This window comes from Eublepharis macularius, chromosome 1 (assembly GCF_028583425.1).
Source record: "Eublepharis macularius isolate TG4126 chromosome 1, MPM_Emac_v1.0, whole genome shotgun sequence".
Taxonomy (NCBI): domain Eukaryota; kingdom Metazoa; phylum Chordata; class Lepidosauria; order Squamata; family Eublepharidae; genus Eublepharis; species Eublepharis macularius.
The window spans coordinates 232,733,598-232,758,091 of NC_072790.1; the positions used below are offsets into that span (position 1 = coordinate 232,733,598).

The 24,494-nt window shown below is 48.5% G+C and overlaps 2 protein-coding genes across 2 annotated transcripts; one reads left to right on the plus strand and one right to left on the minus strand.

The window, feature by feature from the left end:
- The first annotated feature begins 8,603 nt into the window (after positions 1-8,603).
- Positions 8,604-13,422, plus strand: ZBTB3 (zinc finger and BTB domain containing 3). The gene is made up of 2 exons (XM_054985900.1): positions 8,604-8,621; positions 9,980-13,422. Exon 2 carries the CDS (start codon positions 10,034-10,036, stop codon positions 11,429-11,431), a length of 1,398 nt encoding a protein of 465 aa, XP_054841875.1. The 5' UTR covers positions 8,604-8,621; positions 9,980-10,033; the 3' UTR covers positions 11,432-13,422.
- A 4,841-nt stretch (positions 13,423-18,263) lies between these two features.
- On the minus strand, positions 18,264-24,181 carry LOC129331708 (microtubule-associated proteins 1A/1B light chain 3C-like). Its single transcript, XM_054982150.1, has 4 exons — positions 24,000-24,181; positions 23,204-23,259; positions 21,611-21,717; positions 18,264-20,558 (listed from the first exon to the last, which is right to left on the minus strand). Exons 1-4 carry the CDS (start codon positions 24,037-24,039, stop codon positions 20,396-20,398), a joined length of 366 nt encoding a protein of 121 aa, XP_054838125.1. The 5' UTR covers positions 24,040-24,181; the 3' UTR covers positions 18,264-20,395.
- Between the last annotated feature and the right edge of the window lie 313 nt (positions 24,182-24,494).

A 24,494-nucleotide genomic window follows, 5' to 3' on the forward strand; every position in this document is an offset into this window, starting at 1 on the left:
TATTAAATACAGAAACGAGTCCATACAGAATGAGAATAAAATTACAGATAGGAACAGGGCAACAGTGCAGCAAAACCAGTACAGAATATTACTTGTCAGGGCGTATAGCCATGGCACTGTAGAGAAACTTTGCTACTATTTCAGTTATTTCCCCATCTGGGTTGTCAAGCAGAAACTGAACCTTAAAATCATCAGAAAACTCTGAAAGTTGGGCTAATAGAGGATGTAGAAGATCCCAGCGTGGCGCCAGATAAAAAGAGCACTGGAGAAGAACATGGGAAACAGTTTCAACACGGTCCATTTAAGAAAGATGTCCATAAAAACATCAGGCCAGTTCAGGCTGGCAGCCCATCTAGTCCAGCATCCTGTTTCACACAGTGACCAACAAACAGGGAGGTCAAGGCCTCGCCCTAATGCTGCCATTATGCACAGCTTCCACATTTAAAAATGACATTGTATTCAGTCTGTATGTTTGCAATGCTAATAATTCATAAGCAGCAGAAAATGTAAACGAGGGATGCTGAAATGCTTGCTGGTTAAGAGTAAAGAGATTCTCCTTTGATTGCTTTGAATCCCCATCTGGAAATGCAGCAGCCCAGCTGGCAAGGTAAACTAGCTATGACTGTCCCATCTATATCTAACCCCAAATTCTTGCATTACGTGCTGATCGTCTTCGTCCTTCTGTGCAGCCCCACATTGGGACTGCGCAGGCGCAGGCCAGCCGCGGAAAAGATTTTTCTAGCTCTAAGAGATGTGAGGGGGACGTTCGGATCCACCGCGCATGCGCGCCGGTGTTCCCGCCAATTTTGAATGCATATATATCCGAACGTCCCCGGCATTCCCTCAGTTCCTTTTTCGCCGCCGTCGAAAAGGTTCTTATTGTCTAGCGTTCGTTTCAAGCGTCTCTTCGGAGTTTTGGATCGTTTCTTCTGCTGGTCGGTATTTTCCCCTTGTCATCTGTCGGGAGATACCGTTCATTATGTCGCAGACATCTTTGTTTAAAAAGTGTCATAAATGCGGCACTAAGATGACCCATTCGGACGGCCATGAGCTCTGCCTCATCTGCCTGGGCGAGGGGCATGTTGTCGAGCGCTGCTCCATTTGTATGTCCTTCACTCCGAAGGCAAGGAGTGATCGGAAGGCCAGGCTCCGTGCCTTCTTGTGGGATGCCAACCTTCTCCCCCCCAAGCCGTCAGGCTCTTCGGGAGATAGGCCGCGCTCCGCCGCTCCGTCACCGGCGCCGTCTCGTAAGTCGCCAGAGCCGCTCCCCTCGGAACCGACGGGGCAACCCGTTCCGGAGGCCCGTCCTGATTCCGGTTCCGGGGATCGTCCTTCGAGCCGGAAGGCCAAGAAGCGTTCCGCGCCCAAGCCGAAGTCCTCCTCCAAGCCTTCGGTTCGGGAGGCTGTTTCGGAGCCCCCGTCCAAGAAGGCCAAGGCGAAGTCGAGGGCCAAGGACCGTGCATTGTCCCCAGCTCCGACTGTGCTGCCTGGTTCTCCGGCCGAACCAGTCCTGATACCCGACGATGTGGTGAGTCTCCACACCCCGTCGCCTCCTTGCACGCCTCCTCCGTCGGTTCCCGAGGAGTTTATGCCGTTTCCGCCTTTCCCGGAACCGTTCCAATCTTTTGAGCGCTCCCTGCCGTCCGCCCCGGCGCCTTCAGAGGCCTCCGTTCCACTGCCGTCTACCTCGTCGGTTCCGATGCCTCTTCGCTGGCCTGCCCCGGTGCCTGCTCCTCTGCCCCCTTGCCAGCCGGTCGCGGGGGTTGGGAACATGACCTCCTGGCAGGATTTTGTGGCGTGGTTCCAGCAGTCGCTGCCCTTCCTGCAACATCCGTCGGTTCCGATGGTCTCCGTTCCGGCTCAGCCAGTCGGGCTCCCAGCACCCGCTCCTCCACCTCCGGGCTTACCTCTGCGACCGCCGGTTCCTGCAACTTATCCGTCGGCCCCGACCGCTCACCGGTCTTCGGTTCCGACGCAAACCTCGCCGGAGTTTTCGGATTCCGAGGATGATGAAGGTCTGGCGTCACCGTCGGAGTGCTCTTCAGACGCGGCCTCGGATCCTTCCCCGGATGACACCGTGGGTGGGCCCCGCTCATCGTCCCCGAATGACGATTACAGGCTATTCTCCGAACAAATGGTGCGGATGGCCGCCGCGCTGGAGATAGACGTCTCCTCCACGACCTCCAAGCCCAAGAGTAAGCTGCTGGAGGCGCTGTATTCCGGGTCCCCCGCGTCGGTGGCGTTTCCCCCTGTGGAGGATTTTGTTGATAACGCTCTCGCGCTCTGGCAGGCGCCGGCGTCCCTGTCCGCGACGGCAAAGAAGGTGGAACGGTACTACCGTTTAAAGCAAGATGATTGCCCGTACCTCTTCAATCACCCGAAACCCTCGTCGATCGTGGCTGAGGAGGGTCAGGCTCGGTTCCGTTCCGGTTCCTCGTCGGCCCCGGCGGACCGAGAAGGCAGGAAGCTGGATGGCGTGGGCAGGAAACTCTACTCATCCGCGTCTCTGGGATTCCGTATTGCCAACTTCCAGGCCATAATGGGATCCTATAATCTATTCCTGTGGAAGAGGCTGTCTTCTTACCTCTCCGACCTCCCGGAGGATCGCCGCCACCTGGTTAAGGCCCTCCAAGCCGAGGCCGTGAAGCTGTCAAAACAGCAAATGACAGCTGGCAAGGACGCCGCCGACTCTGCAGCGCGAGCGATGGCAACTTCGGTGGTCCTGCGTCGGCACGCCTGGCTCCGGTCCACGGCCCTGCCTCCAGAGAAGAAGGCGAAGGTGGAGGACTTCCCGTTCGAGGGGCCCCAGCTCTTCTCGGAGAAGACGGATGAGTCCCTCTCCCTGATGAAGAAGAATCAGCAGACGGCCAAGTCCCTCGGGGTCGCCCCCTCAGCCCAGTCGTCGGGTCCGAGGTATCGCTATGGTCGGTTCCGATCCTACCAGACCCCTTACCAGCCTTACCAGCAGCGTCAAGGGCGCTTCTTCTCGGGCCAGTCCTACGGTCACCGATCCTACTCTGCCCAGCAGCGTCACCCTTCCAGGCGCTCCGGCCGGCCCAAGGGCAGGCAACAGCCCTCTTCGCCCAAGCCTTCGACCTCGGCGCAGAAGCCCTCGGTCTTCTGACTGCGCCTGAACGCTCCCCCGTTGGCCTCCGAGGGTGCTTCCTCTGCTGCCCAGTTTCTGGACAGGCTTCGACCTTTTTTGCCCTGTTGGCAACGTGTTACTTCTGACGCTTGGGTCCTGTCCATTGTGGCCCATGGTTACAAGTTAATGTTTACGGATGCACCCCCTCTCTCTCTCCCTCCCCGTTGTTCTCCATGTTGTGATGTTGTGTTACACAATAATGTTATGGAGTTGGTTACCAAAGGTGCTGTCCGGGTGGTCAATGTCTCTACTTCCCCATGGGGCTTTTACTCCAGATACTTCCTTGTGGATAAAAAGGATGGAGGTTCCCGGCCCATCTTAGACCTTCGAGGCCTCAATGGTTATTTGAAGGCTGAGAAGTTTCGCATGCTGACCCTGGCGCGAGTCATGGAACTCCTGGAAGTGGGCGTCTGGCTGGCCATTCTAGACCTGAAGGATGCCTACTTCCACATTTCTATATTTGAGGGCCACAGGAAATACCTGCGGTTTGTGTATGGGGATTCTGTGTATGAATATACAGTGTTGCCCTTCGGGCTAGCCTCTGCACCCAGAGTCTTCACAAAGTGCATGGCCACCGTAGTGGCATACCTGCGGTCCCAGGGTTGCTTTATCTACCCGTACTTGGATGACTGGCTCCTGGTGGGACCCTCGCCTGACTCTCTCCAGGCCCATATTGCCCTCACTTTGTCCGTGCTGGCTAGGCTGGGCTTGGTGGTTAATGGGGATAAGTCTATCCTGACCCCAGGCATGGCCATTAGGTTTATTGGGGTCCATTTCAATTCCCTGCTGGGTAGAGCCTACCTGCCCCCTGACCGGTTGGCCAGGCTTTCCGCTTTGGCCCGGCATTTTATGCATTGCCGGTATCAGACTGCCCTTTTGGTTCAGACTCTGTTGGGCCTTATGGCCTCCACCACAGGGGTGGTTTTCTTTGCGCGCCTGCGTATGAGGCCTCTGCAAAACTGGTTTGTCCGGAGGTACAACCCCCTCACCATGGGTCAGCACCAGAGGTTTTCCATCCCCAGGGTGGTGCTGCGCTCTCTGGCCTGGTGGACTGTCCCTGGGAACCTGTCTGAAGGTTGTCCTTTTGGCCCCTTCCTAGCCGAGGTCACGGTTTATACCGATGCCTCCAACTTGGGATGGGGGGGGCGCTGTGGACAGCTTTCGGCTCAGGGCATCTGGTCCCCATCTGAGGCATCCATGCATATCAACCTTCTTGAGCTTAGGGCGATCCGTTACTCCCTCGCTTCTTTTGCAGATGCCATTCGGAACAGGAGGGTTCAGGTCCTGTCGGACAATACCACGGCCTGCTACTACCTCAACAAGCAGGGAGGGACGGTCTCGCTCAAGCTCTGCAAGGAGGCAACAACTCTATGGAATTGGGCCATGGTCAACAACGTCCTTCCCAGAGCCGTGCACATTGCCGGGGATCTCAACACCTCGGCGGATGCACTGAGCAGGGTGTTTCTGCCTCAGCACGAGTGGTCCCTAAACAGGGTTTACCTCGACCAGGTTTTCCGCACATGGGGCACGCCGTTGGTCGACCTCTTCGCCACTGCCCGCAACAAACAGGCCCCGCTGTTCTGCTCCCGGGCCGGCATTGGCCGCCACTCCCTAGGGGATGCCTTCCAAATACCTTGGTCCCCAGGGCTCTTTTATGCCTTCCCGCCCTTTCCGCTCCTGTACAAGGTTCTTTCCAGGGTCAGGGCCTACCGAACCCGCTGTATCCTCGTTGCCCCTCGGTGGCCTCGCCAGGATTGGTTCCCCCTTTTGCTCTCCCTGTCCCAGGGGCGATGCCTCCCCCTGCCTCACGCCCCGGACCTCTTAACCAGGGACGGGGTGTGGCATCACGATGTGGCTGTACTGAATCTGGCTGCCTGGCTTCTGGGCAACCGGGAATGAACCTCTCTTCTGGGGTGCTTGGGGTGATCTTGAATGCCCGGAAACCGTCCACCAGGTTGTCCTACCAGAGGAAGTGGTCACGTTTTTCCCGGTGGTTGGCCCCAAAGGGGGTTTCTCCCTTTAGTTGCCCGCTCCCTGTCATCCTGGACTACCTCCTGGATCTCTGCTCCCAGGGCCTTGCGTTTTCCAGTATTAAGGTCCACATGGCTGCAATCTCTGCCTTCCATGAGCAGATTGATGGGAAGACAGTTTTTACTCACTGGCTTTCCAAGCAGTTCCTGAAGGGCCTGTTCAAGACCTTCCCTCCTAGGGCCCATCCCATTCCGCAATGGAGTCTCTCCCTGGTTCTCTCCCGGCTGATGCTCCAGCCCTTTGAGCCTCTATCTTCTTGTCCCCTACCTTTGCTCACTCAGAAGGTGGCTTTCCTGGTAGCGATCACGTCCTCCAGGCGTGTTGGGGAGCTGTCTGCCCTGCGGTGTGACCCTCCCTTCCTGCAGTTTTTCCCTGGTACTGTCATGCTCCACACTAGCATGGAGTTTCTGCCCAAGGTAGTCTCAAGGTTTCACCTACAGCAAAAGGTGTTCCTCCCTTCCTTTTTTCCAACACCTTCATCCCCAGGGGAACGAGCACTACACACATTGGATGTAAAGCGTGCTTTATTGTTTTATTTGCACCGCACCAAATGTTTCAGGAAGTCTCCTGCCCTGTTTGTGTGTTACTCTGGCCCTCGCAAGGGCTCACCTGCTTCTGCCCAGTCCATCTCTCGCTGGATTGTGTCTACGATTAAACTTTGCTATCAGCATGCTGGAGTCCAGTGTCCCTTGTTGGTTACCGCTCATTCCACTCGAGCGCAAGCTGCTTCTGCTGCCTTCCTACGAGGAGTGCCGCTCCGGGACGTCTGCCAAGCTGCGACATGGTCCACTGCAGACACTTTCGTCAAGCACTATTCTGTGGATGTGCATGCACGACGTGACTCGGCTGTGGGCACAGCTGTCCTGCAGTCCTTGTTCAAGTAGACACTCACACCCGCCCCCATTGGTGAGATGCTAGTTACTCTCCCAATGTGGGGCTGCACAGAAGGACGAAGACGATAAACAGGGTTTCTCACCTGTAACTGTTGATCGTCGAGTCTCTTCTGTGCAGACACACATTCCCTCCCGCCTGCCCCGCTGTGAGTGCTTGGTTTCTTCCATTGTTTCTCCGGCGGCTCAGGTGAACTGAGGGAATGCCGGGGACGTTCGGATATATATGCATTCAAAATTGGCGGGAACACCGGCGCGCATGCGCGGTGGATCCGAACGTCCCCCTCACATCTCTTAGAGCTAGAAAAATCTTTTCCGCGGCTGGCCTGCGCCTGCGCAGTCCCAATGTGTGTCTGCACAGAAGAGACTCGACGATCAACAGTTACAGGTGAGAAACCCTGTTTTTCTCCTGATATTCTATCACCCTTTAGTAAGAGCAGCAGACAAAATGGGACAGGATGGCTTTCTGGAGTGTGTGTGTGTGTTATGTGGCATCAAGTTGCCTCAGACCTATGGCGACCTTATGAATGAAAGACCTGCAAAACATCCTATCATTCACAGACTTGCCCAGATCTTGCAAACTGGAGGATGTGACTTCTTTTATTGAGTCTAGGCATCTCATTTTTCTCTTTTCCTACTGCCTTCTTTTCCTAGCATTGTTGACTTTTCCAGAGAGTCTTATCTGCTCATGATGTGACCAAAATACAATACCCTCTTTTAAATGTGTTATTTTTAATGTACATGAATTTTTAATTGTATTTTAATATGTTGTTATCTGCCCTGAGCCCGCTCGCAGGGAGGACGGAATAGAAATCTTAAATAAATAAATAAATAAATAGCCTGCGTTTTCTGGTATATTATAACTGTCAAATTTCGGCAAACTATGCAAAACTGAATTAGGGTTTGTTTACTCATTCTGTACTGTAAGGAAGTGGTCTCAAAGAGATGCATCAATAAAGTGATAGGGATTTTATTACTATGTACAGTTATGATCCTACTGGGCAGTTTCTGTATTGTTTAATATGACAATGTTGGAATTGCTTATGCTCTGTTTCAGCATTTCTTCATCTCTATTGGATTTTTGCTGGCTTAAATTTTTGTACATTTGCATTTATTTCAATTGTTTATTGAAATGTGTTAGAAACTGAATGTAGTGACTCATTGTATAATTCACCTTGAGTCTCAGTGAGAAAGGCAGATTATAAATAATGTAAATAAACAAACATAATATACAATAACAAAGAGCGGCTTTGATATAGTGGTTAAGGTGTCAGACTAGTGTCGTGTCTGTGTATAGCCATGCTATGTTTATTTAGTTGTGGTATCACTGATGCCACAGTATACTGAAGTTATAATGCCTTAATGCTAACCTGTTGTAATCTACCCTCTAGCCATATTAACCATGTTCTCTCCAGTATATGCTTATTGCTCTCCAGGCCCCAAGACAGGGCCTCTCACCTTATCTCTCCAAAAGTATGCACCTCCTAGTTAGACATGACCTTGAGTGTCTAGATGCCAGTTTTGCTACTTTGCCAGCTGCTGAGAATGTACTGATTATTTATTCATAACTAAAAGAGGTTCTCACAGAACTCATGTAATCTTGCGCACCAAAAACCTAACCGTTGGTGGAGCACGGGAGTTTTCAAGTATATCATAACCAATATGTTTTGATTCCTCACTTTTACCAAGCTCTGTGATGGAGTGCAGACCCGGACTGTAAAATCCTGAATAAAGAGCCTTTTTGATTGGAACAAATGCGTCTTCACTGGAGAGGGACCAAGGGATCTACCTGTCAGGGACTGACAACTAGGATCTGGGAGGCCAGAATTAGAATTCAGACCTTCCATGGCCCTGGAAGCTTGCTAGGTGACCTTGGGCCCCTTTCTCAGCTTATCCTCCCTCACAGGGCTGCGTTGAGGATAAAACAGAGGAAAGGGAGACTTATGAGTGGTATAAAAATGCATTAAATGGGTATCACAGTATTATAAATGTATATAAATAAATAGACCTTGGAGTGGTTTTTCCTGTTTGTATTTACATAAATGAGGACATGACACGACTATAAGCCGCTTAGCTCCCTCCCATTTTAGTAAAACTTCCCAGTAACCATAGAAACTGAATCTCCGCCTCTTCCTCCGAATTGCTTCCACTGACAAAAGATTCCACCAATCGTGTTAAGGGCGAGGAGCAGGCCAATTTAGTCTCGGGGGCGTGACCACTACACAGCTCCTCCAATCGAAAGCTGATCGTGATTGACAGAAGCTGGCTGGACCAATGGGAAGATAAGTTTAGCCGGCTAAAAGGCTAGCTCGCCACTCTCGCTCCATTCTCTGTTAATGCAAACTCATTCCAACCCAGATTGGGAGAGCGCGACGTCGGACAAATAAAAATCCTCCAATGAGCCTTGTGAGGGGGCGGGCGGACAGAGAGCCAGTCGGGAGGAGGAAGAATGACAGACGGGCATCGCAAAGCCACGCCTTCGGAGAGAAGTGACAGAGAGCGTCGCCAATCAGAAAGAAGGGGGTGGATCCCTCGAGGCCTCTGCTTTGTGGTGGGTAAGTGGGGGGAAAGAAGGGGCTCCAGCACCACCCAAAGCACCCATGGCCGGGGGGAGGGGGGAGAATGCCTTCATTTATGTGATATGCTATAGGGAGGGAACTTGTGAAACCCCCTTTTCCTTGAGGCGGGTCCCCATGGAGAGTGGGGGTCCAGGGAGGGGGAGCATTAAGGAGGAGTTGGTGTTTGGGCAGGAGGCAGTCATGGAGGCAGGTATAATGAGGAAAAGCAGAGGGAAAAAACGCTGAGGGCAAATGGGGGAGGAAATCAAGCAAGCCCCTTCAAGCCTCAGAAGAAGAGATTAATTATGAAGGGGGGCATATAGGTGGTGGTGTTTGGGAGCAGAGAATAAAATAAACTGAGGGAAAATGGGTGGGATGTATTAAAGGGGTCTTTTTAAGGTATTGAGGGGATGGGCAATGGGGAGGATTCTTGTAAGGGGCTCAGAGTAAAGGGCATTCTTGTTGAGGGCAGAATTTGGGTGAATTGGTAACTGAGGGGGGCATTTCAATGAAGGAAGTATTTGTGGTGGAGGTTCCCACAGACCCAGCAATGGAAATCAAGATAAAGAGCCCACCGCATGTGTTTCTGCTTAATGTAAAAAAATAGGCACATTTAGGTACATGGGATATTTCGGATGGGTGCTCAATGAATGGGTGACCGTTTGAGATTTGTTGGGGGGATTTGCGAGGAGGAAGGTCTTGGCTTTGACCAGACCATCCTGAGAAATGTTTAGGTCAGAAAGGGTTTAATCCCGCAAATGAAAGAGATGTAGGATGGAAGCGAGGGGTTTCTAAATAAAGTGTACTATTCACTCACAACTAACTCTTGGCAACCTCATGAATTTCCACCTTGTAGAGTTTTCAAAGCAAGAGATGGTTTGCACTTGCCTTTTTCTACATAGCAACCCAGGGCTTTCTTGGTGGTCTCACATCCAAGCGCTAACATCACAGCTTTCAAATTATGACAAGTCTGGGCTATCAAATTCAAGTGATTTCTAGAAGAGGTTCAGTCAAAAGTCCCACCTTTTTTTACTCCTCAAATGGCAAAAGGAAGTGGTTGGTCACTTGAAGGTAGATGGTAGAGCCCCAGCTAGCAGAGGCGAGGGTGCTGTCCTGGAAAGGTCTTAGGTCATTTTAAGGCATCTCATGAGGCAGGGCTGGGAAAGCCTCTCTGCCTCAGACCCTGGAGACCTGCTGACAGTCCGAGGAGATAACTTGGGCTAAATGGACTAACAGTGCTAGGCAACAGTTCACCTCAAACTCCAGAATGCGGACCAAAGACTGAAATGTAACCTTTCACAACCCTTGACATAAACTTACTAAGTGTCCTCCCTCTTCTTTTTCTTGCATCCCAGGGACCTAAAGGCTATGCCGTTGGCTTCTTTCACAATCCTAAAAGAGCTGCCAGCATGGATTTTCCTGATCACAGCAAGAACCTGTTACAGAGTCTGCGCAATCAACAACACGAGGGTTTCCTTTGTGACTGCACAGTGCTGGTGGGCAACACCCAGTTCCTGGCCCATCGGGCTGTGTTGGCCTCATGCAGTGCCTTCTTCCACATGTTCTACAAGGAAGGGCTGGATAAGGGGGACTTAGTGTGCATCAACAATGAAATTGTCACAGCCCCAGCATTTGGACTGCTCCTGGAATTCATGTACCAAGGCGGCCTCTCCTTCAACGACACACCGGTGGAAGATGTCCTTGCGGCTGCGAGCTACCTTCACATGAATGACATTGTGAAGGTATGTAAGAAGAAGTTGCAAGCCCGGGCTTTGGCAGAAGCAGACAGCACCAAGAAGGAAGAGGATTCCCCAGCCAGTTCAGAACTCCTACCCAGCACTTCCAAGTGCCAATCGCAACCTCCTGTGGCCCAGTCTTTGCCCCCGCCAGCTCCTCAACCTTGTGAAGCAGAGAAGAAAAATACAGAGGAATGGAAAGGGATAGAGAAAGCTGGTTCAGAGGAACCGCTAGCCTCCACGCTGGATGTTGCGGACACCACCCAACCTGGCATGGAAGGCGATTCTCCACATGCTCTTCCTCCAACGAGACCTCTCCCACCAACTATTGTTGACATCTCCCTCTCCAGCCCCAGCAGTTCTACGGAAACCATATCACATAGCTGCTTTCCTATGGGGAATGTAGTTGAGGGGCCTTCCAGTGTGGACACTGCTCCAGGGAAGTATGTGGAACAGCGGGAAGGGAGCATTGGTGCATTTTGCCAGAAGGAGCCAAACAGGTCCTCTGTGAAAGTCAAAGTGGAAGCCATTGTGATCTCTGATGAGGAGCCAGATACAGCTGAGCAGCTGGGGGGACAAAACCCAGAGGGAAGGCTGGAGAGCATCTTCCAGCGGTCCACCACAGAGGCAGGGTCAGTTGGGGGCTGCAGCCGTCACCTGGATAACTTTGCAGAGCCTGGTGGACTAGAGGAGGTATCGTCAGAGGGCAGCTTCCTGCCTCAGGAGCCTGTACCCTATCATATGATCCCCGTACCCAGTGGGCAAAGTTTCTCCAACATGGCAATTCCGCCACTGCATGAGCAGATGTATATGCAGGACTACGAAGTTCACCCGAATTTTGGCATCTTCACAGAGGACATGCCCACTTGTAAGACGTGCGGAAAGACCTTCTCGTGTTCCTACACTCTTCGGCGCCACGCCACCGTCCACACACGGGAGCGGCCCTACGAATGTCGCTACTGCATGCGGAGCTACACTCAGTCCGGAGACCTCTACCGGCACATCCGAAAGGCACACAATGCGGACCTGGCAGCCAAACGTTGCAAACAGGATGTAGAGAACCCGTCATAGGGCCAGGGTGAGGTTCATCAACTCAATTGCTTCCCAACACAAAGGCCAAATTTTTCTCGTTTTTGAACTTTGTGCAAAAAGCCACAGTGTCTGTAGCCGAGTGACAAAGGAGCCTCCTTCCGAGCCACTGACCACATCGTTCTCGGGTCAGTCATCTCACCCAATCCCTCGATGTTGCTCCATCTTTGCCTCAAGGATTCGGTAACATTTTTTCACAGGGTAGTTCTTGGTCAACACAATTCAAATCCAGGCGTTGGATCCTGTACATAGTTGGAAGAAGCCACATAATATAAACTCTTAGTAATTTGGGAAGAATGTTTTCCATATCTATTTATGTACAAACTGTCAGGGCTGCAGGAAACATGAGACTGGAGAAGGAAGGACATCTCCTGGTTCCCCATCCAAGTGATTCTGGCTTTATTTTTGTGCAAAGAGGTTGTGGAAGCTTTTTAATCGTAGCAGTTTATGTAGATCACAATTTCACTTGAAAACCCCAAACATCTGTGCAGAATTGGTCACAAAGGGGTAGTAGCAACACCCTAGAGATGTGAAAGTCCAGGGAAAAATGGGGAATTTTTTTTTTCTGTTACTCCCTATGGACTTTTTAAAATGTTCCCAATTTTAAAAACCGAGGAATGTTGGAGAGCACTGAAAAAAAACTTCCATTAATTTTTTTCTTTATTGTAGAATGAGTAAAATGTTTGTTGAATTAAGGGGTTTTTATACTCAAAGCATGAAAAAGTTTGAGGAACTTTTTCATTTTTTTCACCAAAAAAACTGGGAAATTTGGGGAAACACTGAATATTCTATGAAATATTGTTTCTTTCTAAGTGAGAAAAACCTTGTCTTAAAAAGCATTTAACTCATTCCAAATGCATAGCATGAAAAAATCTGGGAACTTTCTCAGGACTTCAGTGTTCTCAACATTATGAAGTTTAACTTAATATCCAAATATGCTGGTAGTCCTACCTATTGGGACTGCATGAAAGTGTTTCTGTCCAAACAATACACTCTCTTTTGTTTACTACATGTTTTTAATCTTTTTTCCGACCTCTTAGTTGGCAAAAAGATTCACTTTCTACAGCATAGGGTGCAGCAGTTTGCAACTCTTTCTCAAGTATATTGGGTATATTTGCAATTTTTCTTACAGAAAATGGAAAACTGTATACTTATAAATTCCATAAATATGCCAAATAGTAACATTTCATATGTCAACTAAATTATCAATGATGAATTTTGTATTCTTACAGTGCTAAAATAGGTTTTGGTTGGATATGAAAGTGTTGGATATATTTCAGTTTTTCTCAACATTTCCTCCTTCCCAAAAATCCAGCTTTCCCCCACAATTTCAAAATTTCTGGAAATTTTACAACTCTAAGCACAGCTGTAAGGAAGCTCTGGGTCCTAGTGCCATATTCCCTTCTGTAGTGTGATGAGAAATGTTGGCAAAAGTGGGTAGGGCATTGCTTTTTTGGAATATGCAGTGTGGAAGGACAGATTTGTCCAGATCATAACAGTCTCCAGTGAGGCTGCAGCCAGCTCACCCAGGCTGTACCCACATTCTAATATCCCCCATTTACAAATGGAGGATGAGAGACAGGAGCTGGGATCTATGGGTGGCATAGCTGGGACATGAACGCTTCTTCCTCAGCTCAAACTTACTCCCCCCGACACACACTTTCTGCTTCAGATTCTCACATCTGCCGTCAGAGCAGCCACTGCCAGTCTTCCACCTGCCTCCAGGACTTCCTAGCCATCCCCCTGTGTAGTGTTTTTTTCCAACCTGTTAACTTCGTAAGCAACTGCAAAGCAGCCTCACTGCCAAGGACACACCATCTAGAGTAAAAAATCAAGCACCAAGTGCTCCTGTCCACTGTTTCTTGTGTGTGTTCTCTTTCTTTTGTCTGTGTGTGTGTGTGTATTTGCAATACAAATTTAAACCAAAAAGCACCTTTACTTGATATGCAGCATGTTATTAGTGTTCTAAATTTTAAAAATTAAGGCGATTATTACCCATCAAGTTTACTCCCCCTGTCCTTGTACTCTTAGTCTGCCCTAACCTGGATAGCCCAGCTCTTAGAAACTAAGGAGGGACAGCCTTGGTCTCTACTGTCAAGGAAGGTTGCTATACCAAGGCAGGCAATGGCAAAGCACCACTGAATGTTGCCTCAAAAGCACTATGGGGTTGCCATAAGTTGGCTGTGCTTTGGTGGCATTAAAAAAACACACTCTTTTTCTACACTAAGGGAGTCAGGATAGACGTTTATGGAATTATGTACAGTGTGGAAGAAGAAGAGAGAAGTTTTTCTTTTCCCTTCTGGGATCACCCAATAAAACTGAATTCCACTCCACACAGTTCAGTGCCTGAGAATGACAATCAGGCTCAGATGTCTTAAAATGAGACCAGACAAATTCATAGAGGCTAAACAGAACCTCCATAGTCCAAGGCAGTAGCTCTTCAAACACCAGTTGCCTGGAGATAAGCAGTGTAGGAGAGTTCTGACCTTCAGACCCTGCTTGCGAACTTTCAAAAATATGTAGCTGGCCACGGTAAATATAAGGATGTTGGTCTGAGCTAGTTTTAGCCATGTCATCAAATATCTTGTGGGCACTTCCAGTGCAAAATGTAACTGTTCCCCCCCCCCACGCCCACCCTGATTTCTAGTCAACATAGGTGAAGGGATAGAGCGATGTGTCACTGCAAAGAACCGTGGCCCAAAGCAGTTCAAACTGTGGCCTCTTCTGCATGGTGAACTTTACATTGGGCTTTCCGTGTATTCAGCCCACGAGGACTGGATCCTTTTTATTCATCATTTTTGGCCCCTTACTGCTTTAATTCTACAATTTGAGGGCGTCAAACTGAAGTGTCTGTTTTTTTTATTATTATTTCTGCAGTAGAAAAATGGCCAGTTTCTGCTGCAGGCTTTAAGGACATGTCAGTTTTGTTAAGTGATTGGCTGAGATGAGGTCCGTTTTCTCAGTGGAGGGGCTAATGATAGGTCAGTTTCCTCAGTTGTTTGCTGAGAAAACTTACAAGGGTAAGTAACCTTGCAATATTGCCGTTTTATTTTTTAAAACACCAAAAATGGACTAAAAAGTACAGGAAGCACAGGTGAAAACTTTATAAAATATCAAGTGAGAATCAGACTTTCAGTAGAGTTTTTGTGTTAGCAGTGTTGCAGTGTTTCCCACCCACCCCTGCCCCCGCAAGAGTTTTTTTCTGTAAGACACCAATATTGCTATTTAATTTTTTAAAAATTCACAAAAATACCTGTATTGGTCGCTGTTCAGCCAATCAGGATGCAGGGGAATAAAGGAGAGGGGGAAAGGCAGGGCCAGGCCTCACACCAAAGAAAGCATTCTGCATTTCAAAAAAGCCTGTGTTTGGCTTTGCTGGGGGGGGGGGGGAATCAGGGTATGTGCACAGGGAGAAAAGCTGCAAAAAAAAGCCTGTGAAAGACTGATTCCGTGGCAGATGCCGCCTTTATCTCTCTTTGGAATGCAAAAAAATTCTAGGAAGTGGTTTGAAGACTGAATTAGTGTATTTCGACCATGCATGCAGAACTCTGGAGAGAAAGCGATACCGTATGGGGCCAGAACGGATGAAAAAGCCCAGTGCAGAAAATACCTGTATGTAGCACTACCATTTTCTCTCCACTTTAAACTAGATTTGGTTCACTTAGAGCCCCCTCCCCAACCTGGAAAGCGTGGGCTTGTTAGGATGAAAAGTCATAGCTGGTTCAAGGTAAGATTACACCAGCAGCCCCTCTTGTTCCTAGGTCCAAAGCCCTGCCACTTAACATAGTTTATAGAAGGAGGTATACATTTATAATTTAGGCATGCCTATTCAGCTCTCTTCAGTCTTGGCCTTTAGAATAGAATTAAGGTATTCATTTTTGCCCATCTGGAAAAGAACTCAAGCCCCCCTACCACCACCTTTCTCTTAACAGCTCAAGAACCACCTGTGGCTCTTCTGAGCACCTTTCTCCCATGTGGCATCCTCCCCATGTTTCAGGAAAGTGGGCAAGGCCACAGTCCTTTATGGCTTGTGCCAGTTGGGTACCCCCTTGAGACAGCTGCTACCAGAGAGCCCAGAAGACAAGATAAGCTGTGAGCCTCTGTGAGGTATAGGCCTCATAACAGGGATAGAACTAAAGGGCCCACCACAGCGTCTGTTTTCTCATCTCGGAGCCTGGCCAGCGGCCAGGAGAAAACCACCACAACAGCCTCCCAAGAAAAGAGCAAGAGCAGAGTGGGCAGTAGGGCTGCCAGTCACCTGGCCGGGTGGGGGCACGCAGGAGGCAAACCCCCTGCCCAGCCATTCAGATGGCACACTCCCCACAGGCATGATGAGGTCACTTCCTCAAGTGATGCCATTGCACCCAGCGGCAGGCATACTACTAAGCATAACCTCCACCAGGTGCAATGACATCACTTCTGGAAGTGACATCACACTTGTCAGGAGTGTGCTCGCACTTGGGGGACAAAAAGCCCCTTCCCCTCCCACCTGGAAGGTGAGGGGACCTGGCAAACCTAGTGGGTGTGGTTTTTACTCCCCTTTATTCCTTCCTCACAGCCTTCTTCATTGCTGGGCACCTTGGCAATCTCACCTGAGCTGCTGTACATCATGTAACGAGAGGCAGCAGGCCCTGCTGGCTTCCCAATGGAGAAGCCTACGCTCCTTGAAAAGTGAAGCCTACTATACCGCTAGCTGTCTTAGAACAGGCTTCCGCAGTGGGACTCCTGAGTGCCCTTCTTTTGCTGCCTTCTTGCTATCTCTAGCATGAGGCAGAGAAGCTGCAGTTGTCTCGCTCTCACTTGACTTGCGGGTTGCATGCCACACAGAGAATGAGGGAAGTAAAGGGTGCACAGGCCTCCCCGCTGCAGGAGCCTGGTGAAAGCAATGGCTTGGAGCCTCCCTTTGGAACACTTATGGCCTGATGACGCTTGGCCAGCCTTTCTTTCCATCTCTCTGCCTGTTTGCTCCCTCTTCAGCTCAAAACAGAGCAGGCTTCAGTAACTGCTGCCCAGAACTGACTGAGTTACTGGTGCTGGGTTAGGAAGCTTCAATGTGGCTTCTCAAAACATTTGACCCTATCCTGGGTGATGGGGAAATATAGCAGAAGCTCTTTCAAAATTGGGATAACTGCCTCCTTAAGAGGTATCCAAGATAAAAGTTTTTTCCCCCAAACACAACTTGGCCATGATGACATCAAGTTTGCAAAGATGTAAGGGTTCTGGATCTGATGCGAGACCAACTTGTGCAGCAAAATGCGGTAGTGAATTGGCACTGTTGAACACTAGCCTGTAAAATAAAAACTTAGAAAGTAGAACATTTAGAACTTAGCATAGAGAGGATCTAACTCCCTGCTTTCCGCTACTCCAGGGTTCAACTCAAAGGGAATCATTTGTGTTTCCTTTTTAGCATCCAGTCGTACAAAGTACTACAGAGCCCATTGTGTGGAAAAATACAACAGGCTCTAGAAAACTGATTCGGTGGGGCCCCATTGCGGGGCCTTGGGAGGGCCATGCTGCTGGGCCGGGCCTCCCTACCACCTCGGAGGCCGCCATGGTTTCTACACCAGGCCTCTGAGGGGCCACAGAGGTAGTAGGGAGGCCCGGTGCAGAGGCATGGCCCTCCCAAAGTCCTGCAGAAGCAGCAGGGAGGACTGGCCCAGCAGCATGGCTCTCCCAAGGCCCTGCAATGGGGCCCCACTGAATCAGTTTTCTAGAGCCTGTTGTATTTCTCCACACAACGGGCTCTGTAGAGGGGCCTTTGAGTGTGCATATGTAGAGATAAAAAGTGAGTTGTCCGCAATACAGCTTGCCTTTTATATAGTAGGATTCTGAAGAACTTGAAAGCTTGTACACGTTTCCCTCACCCCAGATATACAAGGGGTGGATCAGGTTCAACAGGGGTGGGGAGACAATCTCAAATACTACATAATGGTTAAGTGGTTGGGCTGCAAATTAGCACTCTGCTGATTCGACTCCCACTGCTGCCATGAGCAGGTGGCATTGGGTAAGCCACTTCTCTCAGCCCTAGCTGTTTTGTGCAGATAACAAAACTGACCTTGTTCACCACTGAGTGGGGCACTAATCCATCTAGAAGAGCAGTATACAAGCAGAGTTATTTTTACTCGGAGCTACTGCGTTTCTTAAGCAAGTTACTTTACACATACTTAAATAATATCATTCCAACAGTATTGTGTGTGTGTTTGGCGGGGTAGTATATAGGGCATATTGTAGTCACATGGTTCTTTTGGTTGATGGTAATTGCAAAAGTGGCTCACTGCAAGCCGTGGAGTAAGTACTACAATCTTACAGCTTTCAAAAGTCTTTAGAAGCCTACATGTAGAAAAGTATTTTTCAAATACCCCATTATGCCATGGTTATCAGAGGTGGGCATTAATCTGGCTTTTAAGGTAAGGAATTGCCCATGTCAATCAAGGTGCTGCAAACTAAACACTAGGCAATACTGAGAGGGATGTTCTCCTACCCCAGCCTCAGTGTAACAAACAAGAACAAAAGAACACATTAATGCCACTAACATTCATGTTAGTAGGGCTAGTAGTAGAACATCCCTGTGGAGTGTCCCTTACTAGGGTTACCAACCTCCAGGTGCATCCTGGAGATCCCCCAGAACTACAGCTAATCTCCAGATGACAGATCAGTTCCCCTGAAGAAAATTGCAGCTTCGGATGATGGTCTCTATGGCATTATGTCCAGCTGGGTTCCCTTCCCTTCTTTAAGCCCTGCCATCTCCAGGCTAGGCCCCCAAATCCCCAGGAATTTCCCATCCCAGAGTTGGCAACCCATCCCTTATCTTACAGTCCTCACTCCAAGGCCTTCAAGACTACCTTGTCTTCTTACATTCCTGGTTTATCACCTCCCTCTCCTCACACTGAAAAGGGGGAAAAGCTAGCTACCAGTTTGCAAAAACTGCTCTTCTTTATCCTTATCTGTCAGAGATAAGTTGTGTATTACCCATGATGCATTTCAACCAGATGAAACTCCAGGGCAACCAAGCTTTCTGCCAGTTTAGGCTTCCCAAGAAGTTAAGAGGATCCTAAACACAGCCTGTGTTCCCTAGAACACAGGCAAGTTCCCTAGAAACTTTTTGCTTTCCCTTGTGAGGGAACAACTCGACAATCATCTTCTCTTAAAACATTGCTTGTGCTGAAGGGGCAAAGTTCTGGTTCAAACCCTCTGAGAGCAGCAACAGAAACTGGGGAGGGGGGCAATTAAAACTTTTACTCCTCCCATACCACCTTGCTGTTTTCCTCAACCAAAACATCCCCTCAGAGCTACCCTTTGCCCAGCTGAAGAAACACAGCATTATAGCATGCATTAACTTTACCTCAGAAGAGTATATAGCAGGGCCAAACGCAGCACAAGGGGAAAGGCCGGATTCCCTATCATCATCCACGCTTCAATACCACGGTCTCAATCCAAACTGACTGGCTACTAATTGCAAAGAAAAAACACTTGGGAGCTGCAGCAAGAACTCCCAACATTATATTTGACTGCAAAATGCCCAGGCGCTCACTACATAAGATCACCAAGATGAGGCAATTCCCATCCCCCATCAACCAGAGGGATCTGCCTTGGCTTTTCTTGGTCTTTAGCCCCCTTCTCTCCACCCCATTGGCAGCAGAGGCCTGTCCTTCTATTGCAGACAGCTGCAGTTTTGTCTAGAAGGAGAAGTGTCCTTTTAACTTCCAGGAACTGGCCAGGCAAGCCAGAAATCACAGCGGTCTTTTGCGTCACTCCAGTTGCCACACTAAACAGCAAGTGTGCTGTTTTATACCAGGTATTTCCAAATACATTAAATCTCACCAAAAAGGAGTACAATTCTAAAAGGTAGTTAAAATCTTGCCAAGAGCTCTGACCTTAAACCAGCAGCTGAGGTTCTGTAAAGCTTATCTGAAGATCTTGACAAGGCACAGGGCTTGTGAGCAAACGCACCCCCACCCCAACTATGCTCCCTCAAGCTCAGCCTCTGAGCAGGAGACACTGCTGCCAGTAACGCTGTTTAAGAAACCCTAGGAAAAGCGGGAAGGTGTCCACAAAGGCAGGGTCAGGAAAAAAGATTCTGCAGTGCAAGCAAAACAGCCGCTTTAAAATGTGCATTTTCTACTTGAAAGTGGCCAAGGTACAATGGTTTTTAAAAAGTTGTTGACAAAGTGAGTCTTTCCAATATTATAGAAAATGTACAGACACGCACTCTACCCTTGCTTGTGACCAGCCCATTCATTCCCTCTTAAGTGATGAGGCTCTCTAAATTCCAGGTCTCAGTTTGCAGTGAAGAATCTGCCCCCCCACAACCACCTTCATGCAGGACTTGCATCTTTAAAAGGAAAGCAAGCACCCAGACAAGAGAACAGCAGCAGCTTGCAAGAAGCTGCCACCACGTACCCCAAAGACGAGGTGGGTTCTCGAAAACAGCTTTGACGCTGTACACAAAAGGCTCTTTCTCCAGTTAGCGAGAACCACCTCTCATAAGCCAACTGCCTCCCCTAGAACCTGCTTATGGCTGAGTCGGTGAAAAGACATCACAGTCCAGCTCAATTCATGCTACTTGAGAGGACCATAGCTATGTCACCGAATCAATAGTGTCCAAGTGACCCCTTGATGTATCCAGACCCAAATCGGCACAGGGAGACTTCAGCCTAGAAAGGGCTTTGAACAGAAATGCTGCGATCCTTACAGAACATGGCATCCTCTCTCTAATACCCATCACCAAGAGGCAACCCAAAATATCTACTCTGGCTGTTGTTGAGACAGGCCTTCCTTCCTGGGAAAAAACACAGGTTTACACGTGACACAGCAGAGGAGAGTAGATCCAGTCAGGCACTCCAAGAGGAATGCTATCCAGTTTTTCAGAGAAGGTGGGTGGCGTATTCAGAGAGGCAGAACCAGAGGTTTCTAACCAAATCATATCCTCCAAACAATTCTGTGCTGTCAGCCAAACATCTCCTGCGAGGCGTAGGTCATGTACAGGAAGCCATCTTCATCTTTGTAAGTCGAATAAACTTCAGCCATGCTGGACGACATGTTAACCATACTGCGGTTATTATCAGCCAGGAAGTAGAAAGCTTGTGTCGAGCCGATGGACATTCTGTTTCTGAAGGGGGCAGGGGTAGGGGGGTGGGTGGGAAATTAACATGTCTTATGTGTGAGAGTACACTGTTTTTACTGTTTTATAAAATGGCTGGCATCTCAGTAAGAAAGGCAGACTATATAAAGCAAGGCTTGCGATCATACCAGTTCTTCTACCACATAATGAGATGTCTCCTTTCCACCAAACCAGACTCTTTTCAATCCCATTAATATACCTGCAGCTTAAACCAGGCCCCATATACATTGTGGAAATACTAGAGCCTGCCAGATACTTGACCCTGTTGGTTCTACAACCTGTTGTGGCCCTCTGGAGGTTTCATTTCTGCAGGATAAAATTGCAACCCCCAAGACAACACGCCTAAGTGTCAAGTATCCCAATTAATGTAGTCTCCTGAAAGCAGTTCAGAAATATTTTGTGTTTATGGACATAAATACACACATTTATTGTGTTACCTTTGCGGCACCCACACAGGAGGCTGGTGTTCTCTGCGTAACAGGGTGGGAGAACTGCACTTAAGAGAATAGTAGCTTGCCTAAGGATGCTCTCAGCACATTAACTGCAGAGGAAATATATGGACAAGATGCCAGTCTACATGCAGTAGAAAAGAGCAAGAGTCTAGTAGCACCTATAAGACAACATTTGTGGTAGGGTATGAGTTTTTGTGAGTCACAGCTCACTTCTTCAGATACCTACCACAAAGTCTTATATGTGCTACTGGACTCTTGCTCTTTTCTACTGCTACAGACAGACTAACATGGCTACTCATCTTAGTTTATATGCAAACTTTTACAACAGTCCTGCAAGCCACCAGTGTTGGAAGGGGAGATCTTGGGGTAACCGCCATGGACTTGCCAAAGCCCAGAGGAAAGAAAAGCAAATCGAGGATTTTTGACCAATTCAAGAGGCTTATGTTTATAGCCTACCTTTAATCCAGATCTTAGGTAGACTAAGCGAGGGATAAGGCAGGAGAGTGCGTGCAAAATTCAAAATAATTCTGATCTGAAAAGCACTGTCACTGCTGATTACAACTCATGCCATAGATACACCGATCTTACCGGATAATTGAGACAAACTGACCCATAGTGAGCTCTTCTGGAACAAGAAATTTGACCTTGTTCAAGACAGGCAGTATTTTCTCCTTGGGATAGCGTTCCAGGATCACCTATAAAACAGGAAGGATCACAGAGCTGGTTATTTTAATAAGGCCAATGGTTCAGTTTACCCAGGGGTCATTTCATAGAAAAAGAGCTGCAGGAACTCATTAGCATAACGCATTAGCATATGCCACATCCTTGACATCACCCGTTTTATTAGCACAACTGATTTGCATATGCCACACCCCCTGACATCACCTATCCTGGTTGTTTTGGACCCAATCCTGACCATTCAGGGCCAAAATTGGGCCCAAAATGGCAAAAGGGGGCTGAAAATGGCCCACAATGGTTAGGATTGGGCCGCTGCTGAGCAGGAGAGTGATCCACCACCCATCACAGGCCTGATCCGGGACATTTTGGCCCCAATCCAGGCTGAAACAGGCCCCAAAAGGGCTGAGAGTCCGGTGGACGGAGCCACCTGACATGTGACCTCTTTGGAGAACTGCCAGAACTGTGTTCCTGCGTGTTCCCCCTCAAAATGAGCCCTGAGTTTACCACATACATTAGCTCCACTAGTAGAGAATCACATGCCTCTAGGATCTTCAAACAACTCAAGCAAGGAATGGAAAGAGATGTGCCTCCTTGGATACCCTTTGGGCCTTCCAATAACCAGCAATTATTTTCTCCAAATTTGTCTGGCTCAGTGGTTGTACCAATTACAACTGGGTTTTAGGAACCAGCATGAGATACAAACTATTGGCTTCAAATTGTCAAGGTACTGCTGTCAAGCTTCTGGGTAGGTTTATAACATTCATCACTACACACAGGGTATTAGCAATATTTCATTTATTAGATAAAACCCCAATTCAATCCAGATTTGAAGGCAAGGAGTACAAAAGACAGAGGGGAACTGAAGATCTCCTGGAAGCCTCTGAAGAGCTTGAGAAGAAAAGACAAGAGGAGTCACTTCCCATATTCTGAAGGGGAAAATGGGGTTGGGAGGAAAATCTCTCCACCCAAGAACTCACCCCAATATTTCAGTTACTGTGACAATGCTCGTTCTCAGAAACTACACCTATGCAATTTCATAGGTGGCAGAAATGAGGAGGTGGGGGAAGAACCATCCAGCCCAAGACCACAGCACTTGAGCTCGCTTGGTCTATTTAATTACTCTGACTGAAGCAGGACAATGATTTACCACCCCACCCATACCCTATTGGAAAGGGACGCCTAAAAGGACAGAAAAGGAAAGAGCCAAGTTTACTTTGAGTCTCGGTGAGAAAATGCAGACTATTTGTGAATTAAGTAATAAAAAACAAAGAATTAGTTATTAAAGAGTTAGATGCACCTATGAACTGAAACAAGCAGGGGTGGGTGGAAGAATTCTACTGCACACAAATAAATGGCGCACCTTGATTGAAAAGTTTTATTTCTTAGTCTTCTAAACTGGGTCTTCTACCCACAGATGTAATAGAGCAAGTTCTCATTCCCATCCAGCCAACCAGTTTCATTATTACTCATGTTACTAGATGAAGTACAGCCAAGCCTACTTACTGGTAGTTTGTTAGGGAACTTCATCCGAATAGAAGCCACTTCATTCTTCCTAGCAGCTGGAACAGGAAAAATGATGATGACAATAATAAAAATAGCAACAACACTTATATACTGCAGTGCTATACAGATTACTGCCCCACTCAGAGCTATGGACAAAGTGAGCCTTATTATTATCCTCACAACACAGCTGGGGCCCAGAAGAGTGGCTGACCCAAGGCCATCCTCACATTACATATGCTAATTTCATGCACTTTACACCTACGTCCTATCAAGCTAATTACAGTATACATTATAGTCAGCTTTTCAGTCTCATTTGCAACACCCTTCCTATGCATCACCTGAATTTTAAAGACACCTTTTTCTCCTCCATGTGTCCAATGAAGGGAGCTTTGACTATCAAAAGCTCACACTCTAGAAATCCAGTTGGTCTCTAAGGCGCTACTAGACCTAATTTTTGCTCTTCTACTATAAACCAACACAGCTACCCACCTGAAACTACTGAACATATGGCAGCAACAGGATTCAAACCAGCAGGGTACTGCTTTGCACGCCAATCACTTAACCACTATGAAGCTGCTTCAACAACAGAAAGAGACGACCCCCCCCCCGTTAATCCTCCTTCAGCAAGCAAAAAAAGGCCAGAGAAAACATATTAGAGCCCCCACCCCACAGTTCACTGCAACCTCTCGGACCAGCAGGGAGCGCTCCCAGCTGGAAAAGGAAGAGCGCTGTCTTCGGGGCCCACAATATAAAGTTAGGAACAATTAGAAGGAGAGGGGGAAGGAGGAGAACTTACCAAAGCATTTTCTGTATTTGAACGGAGGGCGCGACTCCATCTTAAGTAGGAAAGAAGAACGAGGCCCTCTTTTGGGGGGGGAGAACAAGAAGGCAAATAATGACTCCAAAGCGCACCTTCAGTTGCAAATTCACTCTCGCTTAAATAGAAGTCCTTCCTAAGTGGCACCGAAGGAGGCACCGTTTTCAGACACGGGACCTCCAAGGGGTGTTTCCGGTGGGCGGAGGCAGAGTGTGAGCAGAGAGTTGCTGCCCCCCCCCTTTATTGTGTAGTCCGCAACGCAACTGATTGGCATTAGATTGATACCTGATGGAAGAAAACCTTTCTCCTCCCCCCTCCCGTTTGATTAGCAGCTGGAACTCACTGCTACTGTACAGCATGCTGGTTGTTGGTGTGGGTGGTTTGGAAAGCAAGAGAGAAATAGACGAATTCATATAGGGGAGGTGTCTCAATGGCTATTGATCGGGATAAATAGAATCTCCATGTACCATGCAG